We start from the raw sequence: 15,848 nt of genomic DNA on the forward strand, positions 1-15,848 counted from the left end.
GGCAGCGAAGATGGAATGAATTGAGACGTCGCTCTTGGCTGACATACATTGTCCAGGCCTCGCTGCCGTAGAGCAAGGTACTGAGAACACAGGCTTGATACACTCTGACTTTTGTGTTCTGTGTCAGTGCGCCATTTTCTCACACTCTCTTGGCCAGTCTGGACATAGCAGTGGAAGCCTTTCCCATGCGCTTGTTGATTTCTGCATTGAGAGCCAGGTTACTGGTGATAGTTGAGCCTAGGTAGGTGAACTCTTGAACCACTTCCAGAGCATGGTCGCCGATATTGATGGATGGAGCATTTCTGATGTCCTGCCCCATGATGTTCGTTTTCTTGAGGCTGATGGTTGGGCCAAATTCGTTGCAGGCAGCCACAATCCTGTCGATGAGTCTCTGCATACACTCTTCAGTGTGGGATGTTAATGCAGCATCGTCAGCAAAGAGGAGTTCCCTGATGGGAACCTTCCGTACTTCGGTCTTCACTCTTAGATGGGCAAGGTTGAACAACCTGCCATCCAATCTTGTGTGGAGGAAAATTCCTTCTTCTGAAGACATGAACGCATGTGAGAGCAGCAGGGAGAAGAAGATCCCAAACAGTGTAGGTGCGAGAACACAACCCTGTTTCACACCACTCAGGATAGGAAAGGGGTCTGATGAGGCGCCACTATGCTGAATTGTGCCTTTCATATTGTCATGGAATGAGGTGATGATACTTAGTAGCTTTGGTGGACATTCGATCTTTGCTAGTAGTCTGAAGAGACCACGTCTGCTGACGAGGTCAAAGGCTTTGGTGAGATCAATGAAAGCAACGTAGAGGGGCATCTGTTGTTCGCGGCATTTCTCCTGTAGCTGGCGAAGGGAGAACAGCATGTCAATGGTGGATCTCTCTGCTCGAAAGCCACACTGTGCCTCAGGGTAGACACGCTCAGCTAGCTTCTGAAGCCTGTTTAAAGTGACTCGAGCGAAGATTTTCCTCACTATGCTGAGCAGGGAGATTCCATGGTAGTTGTTGTAGTCACCGCGGTCACCCTTGTTCTTATAGAGGGCGATGATACTAGCATCGCGCATGTCCTGTGGTACTGCTCTCATCCCAGCACAGGCAAAGCAGTTCGTGGAGTACTGAAAGTATAGCAGGCTTGGCACTCTTGATTATTTCAGGGGTAATGCCGTCCTTCCCAGGGGCTTTTCCACTGGCTAGAGAATCAATGGCATCACTGAATTCCGATTTTGTTGGCTGTTCATCCAGCTCATCCATGACTGGCAGAGACTGGGCTGCATTGAGGGCGGTCTCAGTGCCAACATTTTCCCTGGAGTACGACCAAAACAACACGGAAGGCAGCAGTTACGAGTTATAAGTCCAGCACAAATGGCATAGAGATTGGGCGCCACGGGTTGCCTTTATCGGTGGGAGAGGTCATCGCATCTCACTGGACAGCTACCGCCCGCCTCAAACCGGGCATTCCCCGGTCAGTAAGGTTCTGTCCCGCCACAGTCCACTTGCTTCAATGGGTGCTTGGAGCTCAGGGTCATTGCCCGACAAGTGGACTGTAACACTGCACCAAACAGCACGACAAAAAAAGGAAAGAAGGTACCAGCCCTTCGTTTTGCAAGCTGGAATGTCAGAATTATATGTCTTGGCCTGTCGGAAGACCTTAGACAAATCAAAGATTCTCAGAAGGCCGCCATCATTAACAACGAGCTTAGTAGACTCAATGTGGACATTGCAGCACTTCAGGAGACACGCCTCCCTGCGAGCGGATCTCTAAGAGAGCAAGACTACACCTTCTTCTGGCAGGGTAGGGAGCCTGAAGAACCAAGACAGCATGGAGTGGGCTTCGCCATCAGAAACTCCTTGCTCAGCATGATAGAGCCACCTTCAAATGGCTCGGAACACATACTGTCCATCCGACTGTTCACCGCCTCTGGTCCATTACACCTACTTAGCATCTATGCTCCAACACTCTGCTCCCCACCTGAAGTTAAAGACCAGTTCTACGAGGAACTCCATAATATCATTAGTAGCATCCCCAATACCGAACATCTGTTCCTGCTGGGGGACTTTAATGCCAGGGTTGAGGCCGACCATGACTCATGGCCCTCCTGCCTTGGGCGCTATGGCATTGGAAGGATGAATGAGAATAGACAGAGACTGCTTGAGTTGTGTACCTATCATAACCTCTGCATCTCCAACTCCTTCTTTCATACTAAACCCTGTCACCAGGTTTTTGGAGTCACCCAAGATCACGTCGTTGGCACCAGCTGGACCTCATCATCACAAGGCGAGCCTCTTTAAACAGCATTCAAATCACACACAGCTTCCACAGTGCGGACTGCGACACTGACCACTCCCTGGTGTGCAGCAAGGTTAGACTCAAACCAAAGAAGCTGCATCACTCCAAGCAGAAGGGCTGCCCGTGCATCAACACTAGCAGAATTTCTTATCCACAGCTGTTACATAAGTTTCTAAATTCACTTGAAAAAGCCCTTCAAAACACTCCTACAGGGGATGCAAAGACCAAGTGGGCCCACATCAGAGACGCCATCTATGACTCAGCAATGACCACCTATGGCAAACGTGTGAAGCAGAATGCAGACTGGTTTCAATCTCACTTTGAAGAGCTGGAACCTGTCATAGACACTAAGTGCATTGCACTGTTGAACTACAAGAAAGCCCCCAGCGAGTTAACATCCATAGCACTTAAAGCAGCCAGAAGCGCTGCACAAAGAACAGCCAGGCGCTGCGTAAATGACTACTGGCAACACCTATGCAGTCGTATTCAGCTGGCCTCTGACACCGGAAACATCGGAGGAATGTATGATGGCATTAAGAGAGCTTTTGGGCCAACCATCAGGAAGATCGCCCCCCCCTCAAGTCTAAATCAGGGGACACGATCACTGATCAACGCAAGCAAATGGACTACTGGGTGGAGCACTACCTAGAACTGTAATTTCACACCTATTCACATTATATTCCATCTGCCATGTTCTTGCCCACTCACTTAGCCTGTCCAAATCCCCTTGAAGCCTCCTTGCATCTTTCTAGTTTTGTGTAATCAGCAAATTTGGATATATTACATTTGGTCCCCACATCCAAATCATTGATATAGATTGTGAGCAGCTGTGGCCCAAGCACTAATCCTTGCAGTACCCCACTAGTAACAGCCTGCCATCCTGAGAATGACCCGTTTATTCCTATTCTCTGCTTTCTATCGGTTAACCAATTCTCAATCCATAGCAGCATATCACTCCCAATCCCACAGGTCCTAATTTTGTTCATTAACCTCCTGCATGGGACTTTATCAAAAGCCTACTGAAAATCTAAATACAAATTCTAATGTGATAGTTGAAGCCTGTGACTATCAGTATCAGTAACATATGCAATAATGTGTGAACCAAAGGATATATTGATTCATTAAATTTGTTATATCACAGCAATGGGGAAACTTCTGTCATAGTTAGCCTGCCACAGGACCACAGAAGGCTGCAGGTCCTAGACTACCCATCAGCAATGTCAGACTCGGTCAATTAGAAATGGAAATACAATTATTACTCAATAATACAGCAAGAATGTTCACCTTCCATCTTTTAAATAAAGGACACAGAAGTAACGATTTAATTTTAAAGCTGTCTTTATGTTTCACCACAGATTGGCTTCTTGGACCAAATCCTGAACAAGACGATTGGAATGCAGGAAGTACAGATGAAGAATTAGTTGAGCAGTTTGAAGAAACAGAACTAATTACAAAAGAAAACAAAATGGATGGTATTAATGTGGTAGTTGATGTGCCTAGAATCTGTGTAATACCAAGCCAAAGAACTTCCTTTTCCATCACATAACATAGCCATACAGCTTATCTGAATAACTTGGCAGGAGATGCCAATAAACAGAAGGATGGGTTTGGTAACAAAACCTTGCAACTTTATGAAAACGTGGAGACCATGACTAAGAAAAATAAAAATCTGTGAAAAGATTACTCAAATATTCAGTCAACATTGCTGTCATTAAGCAATGTTTGTAGCCAATTAAAACAAAATCAAATAATATTGTGATGGTTTAAAAAATAAATACCTTCTCCTAAAGTCTTTCTTTTCCTGGTGATCTGCCTCAGCTTGGTAAATGGAATGAAATGGTTCAGGATATGGCCTGTGATTATCACTTGACAAAAGTCATGTTAAAGCATGGCATTTTAAAATTTCTCCTCTTGAAGCTTTCTTTTCATAAGCTGTTTTACTTGTCAGTCAAGCTGAGAATTGTCAACATAAATGGTGGCATAGCTCTGAACAAAAGGAGATTCTGAGGCTCAAGCCCACAACCATCTAATGGGAAGGAAGCAGTTTAATGTTGGGCATAATAATTAAACCTACACATCATTTCCTTTTAGATTCATTAGATTCCTTGCCGCACATTTAAGAAAGTATTTAAACAAACTCAGGGAGAAACAGGCACCATCTTTTCTACTGCAGGTCTATATAGTGCCTTGATAGCGTGAGTTAGTTAATTCTCATTCAGAGACTAGAGATTCATATCTCCCCTACAATAGTCATTCAGGCTTAAGATGGTAAAGCTTCTGATCTGGATGCCAGCAGAAGTTGATACAAAGGGCTTGATCTGGTCGGAGGCTGGCTATGTTCAAAATTCGGTGATTTACCCCATCAACATCAATTAAGTGATCCCTAGTTTTTGTGATGCTTGTATTGAGGGAACCATGACTTTGTGGGTGGATGATATGGCATGCAGTAGCTGATTCTTAAAGGGGGAAGGCTTTGTGGAAGCACGATTCATATTATAGTAGTGCAAAATATAGAACATGCTGAAGGAACAGCAGCAAGAACCTTACTGAGTTCCTTTCAGTGAAGGTGAGTCCCAGCAGGGGAACTATCATTGGAAACCAAGGGCTTGCTTAGTCCCATAGTGGAATAGTCCAAATTACATGGCAGAAAGTAGAGGAATCCAAGTCAATATGCATAGTAATTCCCAGAGGACATAGGTTCAAATACATAAGAAGTTCCGAGGTCTCAATTGCTCTGTTAAAGCTAGTCCAAGCGCTACAAAGTTTCTTAAGCAGGCCACCAAAGTGTGTATCGCACATTGTACTTTCAATTCCCTCACTCTATCTTTCTCTGATTTCAGTGCTTATCATTTATGATCATTTTCCCACAGGGTAACCTTGACATTCTCAATAGCTACTTACAATGCTGCCTTAACAATTTTTCTAGAAAGTTGCATTTTAGTTACTTCTTTATCAGTGTATGATACATGACCAGGCTATTGGTGCAGACCTCCCAATCACTTTGGAGCAGCCAATGTCAGTCATTCATACCCACCCAAGTAACAGCTCAGTGTCTTTGTTTACTGACAGTTGTAAGGATGCTTCAGGAAATTCTGGGGGCATCTATACCAGAACTCCCATGGGCAGAGGTCTTGAGCTTCAATGTTGAATATGTTTTCTCCTCTGATTTGCAGATGTGGAAAGATTGGACTGAGTGAAACATTGCCAAGAGCTACAAAAATCATTTTGGTGACATTGGATCTGCTGTCAAGCAGATCAGTGGCACAGAGCAGCAGGTCCCAGCAGCAAGAGCATGTCTGGTGTTGACAGAAATGAAGGTTCTGGCTCTCTGGACCCTTCCACTACTTCCCTCTGCTTTCTGTCTATGTACGAGAGATCTTGAAGGAGCATGTGGCCCCCATAGCTGTAGGTGTGGCAGAGCTAGTACTTGGAGCATCTGAAGAGCCAATTTAAGCGCATTCATAGAATCATGAGACACAGAAGGAGGCCATTTGACCCATAGTTTCTGTACTAGCTCTTTGAAAGTGCTATCCAATCAGACCCACTCCCTGCTCTTTCCCCATTGTTTCCTTTTCAAGATTCCATCTAATTCCCTTTTGAAAGTTACCACTGAATCAGCTTCCACCACCCATTTCAGACAACGTATTATAGATTATATCTTGCTACATTAAAATGTTTTTTTCCCTAATTTCCTCCCTGGATATTTTGTTTGGGTGCACCAGCCATGGTGGGTTTCTTGTCTCTAGCAATGGCTCTGTGTGATGGGCTCCCTGAAGAGCAAATTTGTTCAGTATGTATGCATTTCTGGTTAAGGTTGCAGAGAGTGACTGTCATGCTAGGCCCCCACCTGCCAAGAATGAGGCGCATTAATTTTGTCATGAAGATTGATTTTAAATTGTCGCTGGAGCCAGGAAATGACTTGTTAAACAGATCAGCCATGGCTGGAAAAATATATTTGCATATTAACAGACAGTGCTTGGAAGGACAAAGGACCATTCCCTGACACATTCAACCCACAATGGACCTTGATCACCAGGTATTATGTGTTAAGAGGAGCATTCCAGGGACTGCTAAGGTGATACAATGCAGGACCGGTTAGACCAACTGATCACATGACTAACAGGCTGTTCTGGGGTCTTTAGAACTAGCCACAGAGAGTTTGAACAGAGAAAGACTGTTTGCTCCTGGAATGAGAAGATCTCTCCTGTCTGCTCCCATCTCTTTCTCACAAGCCTCCGAATCCACTGAAGACACATGAACCCCAAGAGAGAAAAGCCCCCAAAGCGAACCAGGGTTAAAAGGAATACTGAGCCCCAACAAAAAGCGAGATCTACCTACAACCAATGACTCTACAGTGAGCTCGAAGAACCATAACAAAAACTCTTCAGATATTGCCTCAAACTTTTCCACTTTATTTTTCTTCTGCTCTTTTCTGTCTCTATTTGCATGTGTGTATCGTATATGCATGCTAGCGTGGGTGCTTCGTGTATCTGTAGGCGTCAACCGAATTAGAGTTTAAGTTCAAGTTTAATAAATTTCAACTTTTCTTCTTTAAACCTAAGAAAACCTGTTTGTACTGGTTGCTTTGCCTTACAATTGAAAAGCAGTGAACGATACCTTTTTCCTAACCTGGCTTAATTCAATTGATTTCTCTTATCTCACCCCAGACTTTATGGCGCCATTTCAGCGTCCTTTTGCAACAGTCCAGAACAATTCAAACCTTCATAAAATAACTTTTTAAACAAAACATCTTTAAAAACTACTTATTCAACAATCCTTTCAGGGGCAGCACAGTGGCGCAGTGGTTAGCACCGCAGCCTCACAGCTCCAGCGACCTGGGTTCAATTCTGGGTACTGCCTGTGTGGAGTTTGCAAGTTCTCCCTGTGTCTGCGTGGGTTTCCTCCGGGTGCTCCAGTTTCCTCCCACATGCCAAAGACTTGCAGGTTAATTGGCCATTATAAATTGCCCCTAGTATAGGTAGGTGGTAGGGAAATATAGGGACAGGTGGGGATGTGGTAGGAATATGGGATTAGTATAAATGGGTGGTTGATGGTCAGCACAGACTCGGTGGGCCGAAGGGCCTGTTTCAGTGCTGTATCTCTAAACTAAACCTTTTCATAAATGATTTTAAACATATTTTCCAGTCTTTTTAATCAAAATATGAATTTAAACATATTTTACACCTTTCCACAATCATTACGTTTATTCCTTTAAAGCATGAACCTGCTAATAATTGCACTGTCCTAAGGTTTTACAGTCTTTTTGCAGTAGAAAGTCAATTGTATCACAGTTGAAAATGACTATTGATTCAGACAGTTAGAACGTTATCATTAATAACAATAAAATGAATAGAACAATCAAACTTTAGACTTTTCATTGCATAATCAATATAAAAAACAGCCAGATGACATAACCTACATATGTTTTATTGGAAACAGCTTCAAGATTTTGATTGTACCTTTTACATCGCTGGTTCTAATAACTCTATATTTTTGGGTTTATTAACATGAAATTTGTAATGATGGTTACATCTAACTTTTGTTGGTGCAGAGGTGAACATGGATTCATATGTATTTAAAGTGCAGTGGAGGAGAGATAGATGGGCATTTTTAGAAGTATATGGAGATTGTGTGCTTATCTTGTAGAACTGGAATTAAATTCTACTGTTAGCACAACTTGAATTTGACACGTTCCAAAAACTCAGAAGTATTTTCGTCCCTACAACTATGATACCCTAGGCAAAGTATCATCCCAATTGATGTGCAACTCTGCAGATATGTATTCCAGCAATCGATCTATGATCCCAGCGTTTTTATGTAAAAAAGGACACTGACTTCAAGAAAGGGTACAATTGCATTACAGGAGCTGTCCTGGGACTCCATTTTAATCCAGTTAGGAATGTGACAAACAATCCTTAAACAAACCAAGTTCCAGGAGCACAGAAATGTGAGTTTATAATTCAGCCAACAGGATAAGAGAACTAGTTTTATTACCATAGAATCATAGGGGAAATTTGAACCCCTCCCCTCCCCTACCTTTGTCACAATGACTGGGAGAGAGTCAGTGGGAGGTGTCAAATTAGCAAAAATCTAAAACCTGAACTCTGCGACTTCCTGTTTATCTGTGGGTTTGGAGGCTTGTGAGTAACACACCCTACCCCACCCTGGAGATAATATTTAAATTATTTACATTAGGCTGTGAGTTGGACTTAATACCTCCTGCACGAATTTCCCAAGGTTTGGGAAACTTGGTATTAAAATGGAGGCGAGATTGAAAGGCACTTAATGATGCTAGTTAAAGGTCAGGAATCCTGAGATTGATAAAGGCTCAGTGCTCACAGCTGCTTTCTCAGTTCCCTCTGGAAATGGTTTGGTGAGAGTACTTGTTATGAGAGACTTATTTGTAAAGTCTGGAAGTCTTCACACAGAGAACATCAGAGAATGCCATGACTGCTTTAGACTGAATGTTGGATGAGGAAGACAATCAGCATCGGGAGCAGCAAGGGTGTGTTGTGGAGGGAGCTGCAGGTGAACAACAGAAAGGTGGATAACAGAGAAGGGAGCATCAGAGGGGTCATGTTTACAGGAGGCACTCCTCACCTAACAGGGTAGAGATAGAAGGCTCAGCTTCCTTGGCCTTTTGAATGAACAGTGCTTCTGGAGGCTGAGATTGTCATGGCAGGTGGTCACAGATATCTGAAACCTCCTAGTAGAGATCTTGTTGGACCTGGTGGCTACACATTACCACTGGCTTTGAAAGTCATCACTGCCCTCAACAGTTTTGCCTCTGGTTCCTTCCAGGGTGCTACCGGAGACATATCGAGGGTCTCCCAGTTGGCTGCACAAGGCAGGTGATGGACGAATTATTTGCGAGGCCTTGGAGGTATGTAAACGTCACCTGTGATGGCAATAGTCAGAATGAGTGGGCACTTAGATTTGCATCTCTGGCTGGTTTCCCACAGGCACAGAGTCTAATCAGGTGAACACACATGGCAATCGGAGCAACTCCAGAAAATTCAGGATGTAAGGGATTCCATAAATATTCAGCTGGTCTGCAACCATGAGAAAAGGTTCATGCAGGTCTGAATTCCCTTGGAGCTGCAATGATGCTTTCCTGCTGTGTCAATCCAACATCCCCCACCTGTTTGTACCTGGAACCACCCTTAACAGTGGCTGCTAGGTGACAAAGGATACCTCCCTCAAATGTGACTGATGAGACCTCTGAGGCACCCCACGGATGCATTTCAAGGGTGCTACAACAAAGATGTGTCATCAAGCAAGCCATTGGCTTGTCCAAGATGCGCTTCAGGTACCTGGACAGGTCTGGAGGTGCCCTTCAGTACTCGCCAGTGAGGATCTCTCAGATAATCATGGTATGCTGCGTTCTGCCCAAGATAGTGCAGCAGCGAGGACAAGAGGTGGAGGAGGTATAAGCTGCTTATCACTTATCACTTGATGAGGATTTCAATGGAGATGAGGAGGCAGAGGAGGATGATGAAGAGGGAGCACTCAATGCTGGAACAACCTTTGACATTGCTGCTCAGGGTGCCAGAGATTCCTTAACAGCTCAACGGTTTCATTAGTTACCTCAGATCAAAGTAATGATCACATCCCTGTACCTTAGCCCCCTACCCCACCTCCACTGACACAAAGCAGTTCTACAACCAACCATTCACCCTTCACACATTCATCAATTGATTCTCGTCAATTCCTGCTTTTTTAAAAATTCTTTCATGGATGTGGGCATCACTGGCAAGGCCAGCATTTGTTGCGCATCCCTAGTTGCCCTTGAACTAAGTGGCTTTCTAGGCCATTTCAGAGGGCAGTTAAGAGTCAACCACATTGCTAAGGGTCTGGAGTCACATGTAGGCCAGACCAGGTAAGGTTGGCAGATTTTCTTCCCGAAAGGACATTAGTGAATCAGATAGGTTTTTACGACAGTCGTTGATAGTTTCATGGCACCATTATTGAGACTAGCTTTCAATTCCAGATTTAAAAAAAAATTATTAATTACAATTATTAGTTCGTTGAATTTCAATTTCACCAGCTGTCATGGTAGGATTTAAACCTGTGTCCCCAGGACATTAGCCTGCCCCTCTGGATTACTAGTCCAGTGACAATACCACTATGCCACCAATTTCCCATTCATCACCAAGCAACTGAAAGAATGAATTGATACAGGAATGGGCACCACAGGAAACTGATGCAAAATACTACATTTTATGAGTTGACAAAAAATGAAACGTAATAAGAATGTTTTCTCGAACACCCACATGCATACCCTTGGTGAACTACAAAGCTTTACTCTTCATATCCCTATAGCTATTATCTGATGCAACCCCTGTGGCTTCTGCAGAGGTGTAGGGAAACTGTTCAGATCTCTGCTCTGACTGTTGAGATGCTCTTGGCTGATGACCGCTGTATATTGGAGTCCGTGAGGGCCCTGCCAGAGACTGCTCCACCTGAACCTGTGTAGGGGCATACTCAGCCATTGGGACAGGAGGCAGCGTGTCAGGTACTGACTGAAAGGGTGGCAACAGATAAGATTTGAGAGTTCTTTGAGTTGTGTTCTCACTTCCATGTTCCCTTTCAACATCACCCCTCTCCTTGGCCAGGGGTACATCACTTCTATCTCTATGCGGGGGGGGAAGGTTGATGCAGATCATTGACAACTTGTAAACGCCACAGCCCAGTTATCTGTCATACTGCTCAAGGTTGCAGACATGTTGGCATCCAAATCTACTTGGCTGTGGTCAGTGCCAACATGGACCTTTTAGATTGCTGCAATTGATGTTCTACAGAGGACATCAGTATAGACATCCTGTGACTATGGCCTGCAGCATAATGCATAAATGTGTGAGCTGAATTTCTCCATTCTATCTGCTGTTGTGGACAGTGTATGGCAGGACTGCCAGTATCTTACAAATTTGCTGCAGTCCCTCGATGACCCTCTGGGGTATTTGCATCTGTGAACAGCTGAGCAGAACCTGGTGAGGAGTGTGCCCGCTGACCTGGACTCTCCACAGCTGCCCCTGCCAACACTCTCTGTCAAGGGAGTGTGTGTTTCACTTCACATTTTTCTGTATTTAATTTCATTTGTCATGTGTCTGTCCATTTCACAAGTCTGTCTATGTACTTCTAAATTCTGCTGCTATTGTCCTCACTTTATTGCATTTACAAGTTTTATATCATCTGCAAAGTTTGATATAGTGCCTCCTATATCTGTCCAGGTTATTAATATATATCAATAGGAGCAGTGGTCACACTAGCCCTTGGGGGACACTACTGTCTACTTCCCTCCAGTCTAATAAACATATGTTCACCACTACTCTCTGTTTTCTGTCTCTTATTCATATCCATGCTGCCACCACCCCTTTAATCCCATGAGCTTCAATTTTGCTATTTCCGCCTCCGTAACATTGCCCAACTCCACCCCGCCTCAGCTCATCTGCTCCTGAAACCCTCATCCCATGCCTTTGTTACCTTTAGACTTGACTATTCCCATGCACTCCTGGCCAACCTCCCAGCTTCCGCCCTCTGTAAACTTGAGGTCATGCTCGTGTCCTAACTCACACCAAGTCCCCTTTACCCATCACCCTGTGCCTGCTGACCTACACTGGCTCCTGGTTAAGCAAAACCTCAATTTTAAAAATCTCATCCTTGTTTTCCAAACCTTCCCTTTCTTTGTAACCTCCTCCATCCCTACAACTCTTGGAGGTATCTGTGCTCCTCCAATTACACTACCTCTAGGGTCTTTCGGATAGAACTCACTCTCAAGGTGGTAGTGTTAAAGGGGTGGTATCGCATCAGCTACCGGTCATAAGTCTGGCTTGATATTCTGTTCCGTTGAAGTTGATACTGCCTGTTTGAAGTTCAAAAAGGGGTCCCCAGGAGTGTACCAGTAATTGTACGGGGTTCTCCATTCTCCATAAAGAAATAAACTTGGAGAGTCCATTCTGTGTGTTTGCATCTGGTGGGTGTCTGTATAAAAACAGAGCTCAGCATGCCTAAGGCGATCGGCTTGCCAATCTGAATATGAAAATGGCAGGGCTGTGCATTGATGTCACTCTCCAGAAAGAATATGCAGCACCAAGTGCAAATGTAAAAACATCTCAAAGTGGTTGACAAATGCTTTACTTTTTTTATTTCCAAAATATACTTTATTCATAAAAATCTGTAAACATTATATTACCAGTTTCAAACAGCACCAAGTCAAAAAATACAAACAGTGCAAAGGCAGTCCGTTTGCTTCATTACAATCATGAGTTGCCTCACAACCCTTCCATTTCACATTTGTCATGCCAATTACATTTTTACATTTTACAGCAATGAAGATTTTCCCGATACAGTTTGAGGGGTTTCCCATGGATCCAGCCCCTCAGTTCAGCTTGGTGGAGGGACCTTACACTGTGGTCTTTCCCCATTGAGCCTTTGCTGTGGCTGCCCCAAGCTTTAGTGCGTCCCTCAGCACGTAGTCCTGGACCTTGGAATGTGCCAGTCTGCAACATTCGGTCGTGGACAACTCTTTGCGCTGGAAGACCAGCAAGTTTCGGGCAGACCAAAGGGCGTCTTTCACCGAATTGATAGTCCTCCAGCAGCAGTTGATGTTTGTCTCGGTGTGCGTCCCTGGGAACAGCCCATAGAGCACAGACTCCTGTGTTACAGAGCTGCTTGGGATGAACCTCGACAAAAACCACTGCATCTCTTTCCACACCTGCTTTGCAAAGACACGTGCCAGGAGGAGGTGGGCAACCGTCTCTTCCCCACCACAGCCACCGCGGGGGCATTGCGCGGAGGGGGCGAGACTTCAGGTGTGCAGGAAGGATCTGACGGGGAGGGCTCTTCTCACCACCAGCCAAGCTAAATCTTAGTGCTTGTTTGAAAGTTCTGGTGGTGAGGCATTCCGCCAAATGACTTTGGCGGTCTGCTCGGGGAACCATCCGACAGGATCCACCGTCTCCTTTTCCCGTAGGGCCTTGAGGACATTCCGTGCAGACCACTGCCTGATGAATCGGTGGTCAAATGTGTTTTCCCGCAGAAACTGCTCCACGAAGGATAGCTGGTACGGCACGGTCCAACTGCATGGAGCGTTCCGCGGCAATGTGACCAGGCCCATCCTTCGCAACACCGGGGACAGATAGAACCTCAGCACGTAGTGACACTTGGAGTTTGTGTACTGGAGGTCTACACACAGCTTGATGCAGCCGCACACGAAGGTGGTCATCAGGATGAGGGCCACGTTGGGTACATTTTTCCCGCCCTTATCCAGAGATTTGAACATCGTGTCCCTCCGGACCCGGTCCATTTTGGATCCCCAGATGAAGCGGAAAATGGCTCGGGTGACCGCCACAGCGCAGGAGTGGAGTATGGGCCAGACCTGCGCCACGTACAGGAACAACGTGAGCGCCTCGCACCTGATGACCAGGTTCTTACCCACAATGGAGAGAGATCGCTGCCCCCACATGCTCAACTTGGCTACTCACTCCTCCCAGGTTTTGGTGCATGCCCCGGCCCTTCCGAACCATATCCCCAGCACCTTCAGGTAGTCTGACCTGACAGTAAAGGGGACAAAGGATTGGTCAGCCCAGTTCCCAAAGAACATGGCCTCGCTCTTGCCGTGGTTAACTTTGGCTCCCGAGGCCAGTTCGAACTGGTTGCAGATGCTCATCAGTCTGCGCACGGACTGCGGATCCGAGCAGAAGACGGCGACGTCATCCATGTACTGGGAGGCTTTCAACTGAGTGCCTCTGCTGCCTGTGATTGTCACCCCTCTTATGCTCGCATCCTTCCTAATAGACTCAGCAAAGGGTTCAATACAGCAAAGAAACAAGACCGGGGAGAGAGGACAGCCCTGTCTGACTCCAGATTTGATCGGGAAACTTTCCGATTCCCACCCATTGATTGAGACTGCGCTACTGATGTTTGTGTAGAGCAGTTTGATCCAATTGCAGATTCCCTCCCCAAACCCCATTTTGGAAAGCACGTCCATCATGTAGGTGTGCGATATCCTGTCAAAAGCCTTCTCCTGGTCCAGGCTGATGAGGCAGGCGTCCACCCTCCTGTCCCGTACGTAGGCGATCGTATCCCTGAGTAGCGCGAGGCTATCGGAGATCTTCCTGCCGGGTACAGTACAGGTCTGATCAGGGTGGATCACCAACTCCAGAGCAGACTTGACTCGACTGGCTATGACTTTGGACAGAATCTTGTAGTCAACATTAAGCAGTGAGATGGGCCGCCAATTTCTGATTTCTGCCCTCTCCCCCTTCCGCTTGTAGATGAGGGTTGATGATGCCTTTCCTCATGGATTCTGACATGCTGCCGGCCAGGAGCATACTCTCATATACTTCCAGCAGGTCCAGGCCGACCCAGTCCCACAGGGCCGAGTACAACTCAACCGGTAAGCCATCGCCTCCGGGAGTTTTACTCGTCTCGAAGGTCTCGACGGCCTTTGTCAGCTCGTCCAGAGTAGCGGCTTGTCCAGTCTCTCCCTCCTGCTGTCATCTAAGACCTCTGTGATAGATGACAGGAAAGACTGGGAGGCTCTGCTGTCTGTGGGCTTCACGTGATACAGACCAGCATATAAAGGATTTGCTGATCCTTAGTATGTCGGACTGCGAAGATGTTACCGAGCCATCCTCTTCCTTCAGGCTGCTGATGACAGAGTTCTCTCTGTGTACCTTTTGGAAGAAGTAATGCGAGCATGTCTCATCCTGCTCGATGAAGCGGACTCTGGACCGGAAGATGATCTTGGCGGCCTCCGTGGCAAATAGCGTGGCCTGCTGGCTCTTCACCTCTTGGAGGTCCTCCTTGACCTCGACCCCCATCGACTGCAGCCGGAGCAGATTTTGCATACTTTTCTGGAGTCGGGACATTTCCCTCTGTCTCTCTCTCGCCCTCTGAACACCTTTGTGGATGAAGAACCTCTTGATGTTCTCCTTGATCGCTTCCCACCAGTGAACTGGAGACTCAAAGAGGGGTTTCACAGTCCTCCAACCTTTGTAATCCCTTTTGAGTTTCTCAACGTTCTCTGGGGTCAGCAGTGTAGCATTGAGCTTCCACGTCCCTCTGCCAACCCGCTGGTTGTCCTGTAAGTGACAGTCGGCCAGTAAGAGGCAGTGGTCGGAGAAGAACACCGGCTTGACGTCGGTGGATCTGACCGTGACAGCACAGGACACAAACAGGAAGTCAATCCTGGAACGGGCAGACCCGTCCAATCTTGACCATGTGTATCTGTGCTGCGTTCCGTCTGCAGGTTTGCTGAAGATGTCGTGCGGCTTGGCATCTTTAACTGTTTCTATTAGGAATCTGGACGTAGCGTCCAGTTTGCTTTATTGTTTCACAACAGAATGTCACCTTATGTCTTCATATCCTTAATGCTTGAGTCTCAGGCTCTTCCACTAAAGTTCCCAAGCATTTTTCAGTCAATGCTGTTTTAAATGACCGACTATTTGTAAACATTTATGAAAATTTATTAATGTAATGGCATATGACTAACTGAAGCATTACCTACGTAACTCAGTACTTTGATCCTAGAGCTGCCCTAAAGATTAGAACATTGT

General features: G+C 45.8%; 1 protein-coding gene and 1 long non-coding RNA gene across 2 annotated transcripts in view; one reads left to right on the forward strand and one right to left on the reverse strand.

Annotated features, from left to right (window-relative positions):
• dohh (deoxyhypusine hydroxylase/monooxygenase) overlaps window positions 1-4,078 on the forward strand; it is a 54,004-nt gene extending 49,926 nt beyond the window's left edge. Inside the window, exon 5 of the mRNA XM_068016377.1 lies at window positions 3,645-4,078. Within this exon, the coding sequence (XP_067872478.1) occupies window positions 3,645-3,669 (25 nt within the window). The 3' untranslated portion in view covers window positions 3,670-4,078. The remainder of the gene's footprint in view (window positions 1-3,644) is intronic.
• Window positions 1-15,848, reverse strand: part of LOC137351679 (uncharacterized) — a 60,929-nt gene that overhangs the window by 22,165 nt on the left and 22,916 nt on the right. The window lies entirely within an intron of this gene.

This window comes from Heterodontus francisci, chromosome 36 (assembly GCF_036365525.1).
Source record: "Heterodontus francisci isolate sHetFra1 chromosome 36, sHetFra1.hap1, whole genome shotgun sequence".
NCBI lineage: Eukaryota > Metazoa > Chordata > Chondrichthyes > Heterodontiformes > Heterodontidae > Heterodontus > Heterodontus francisci.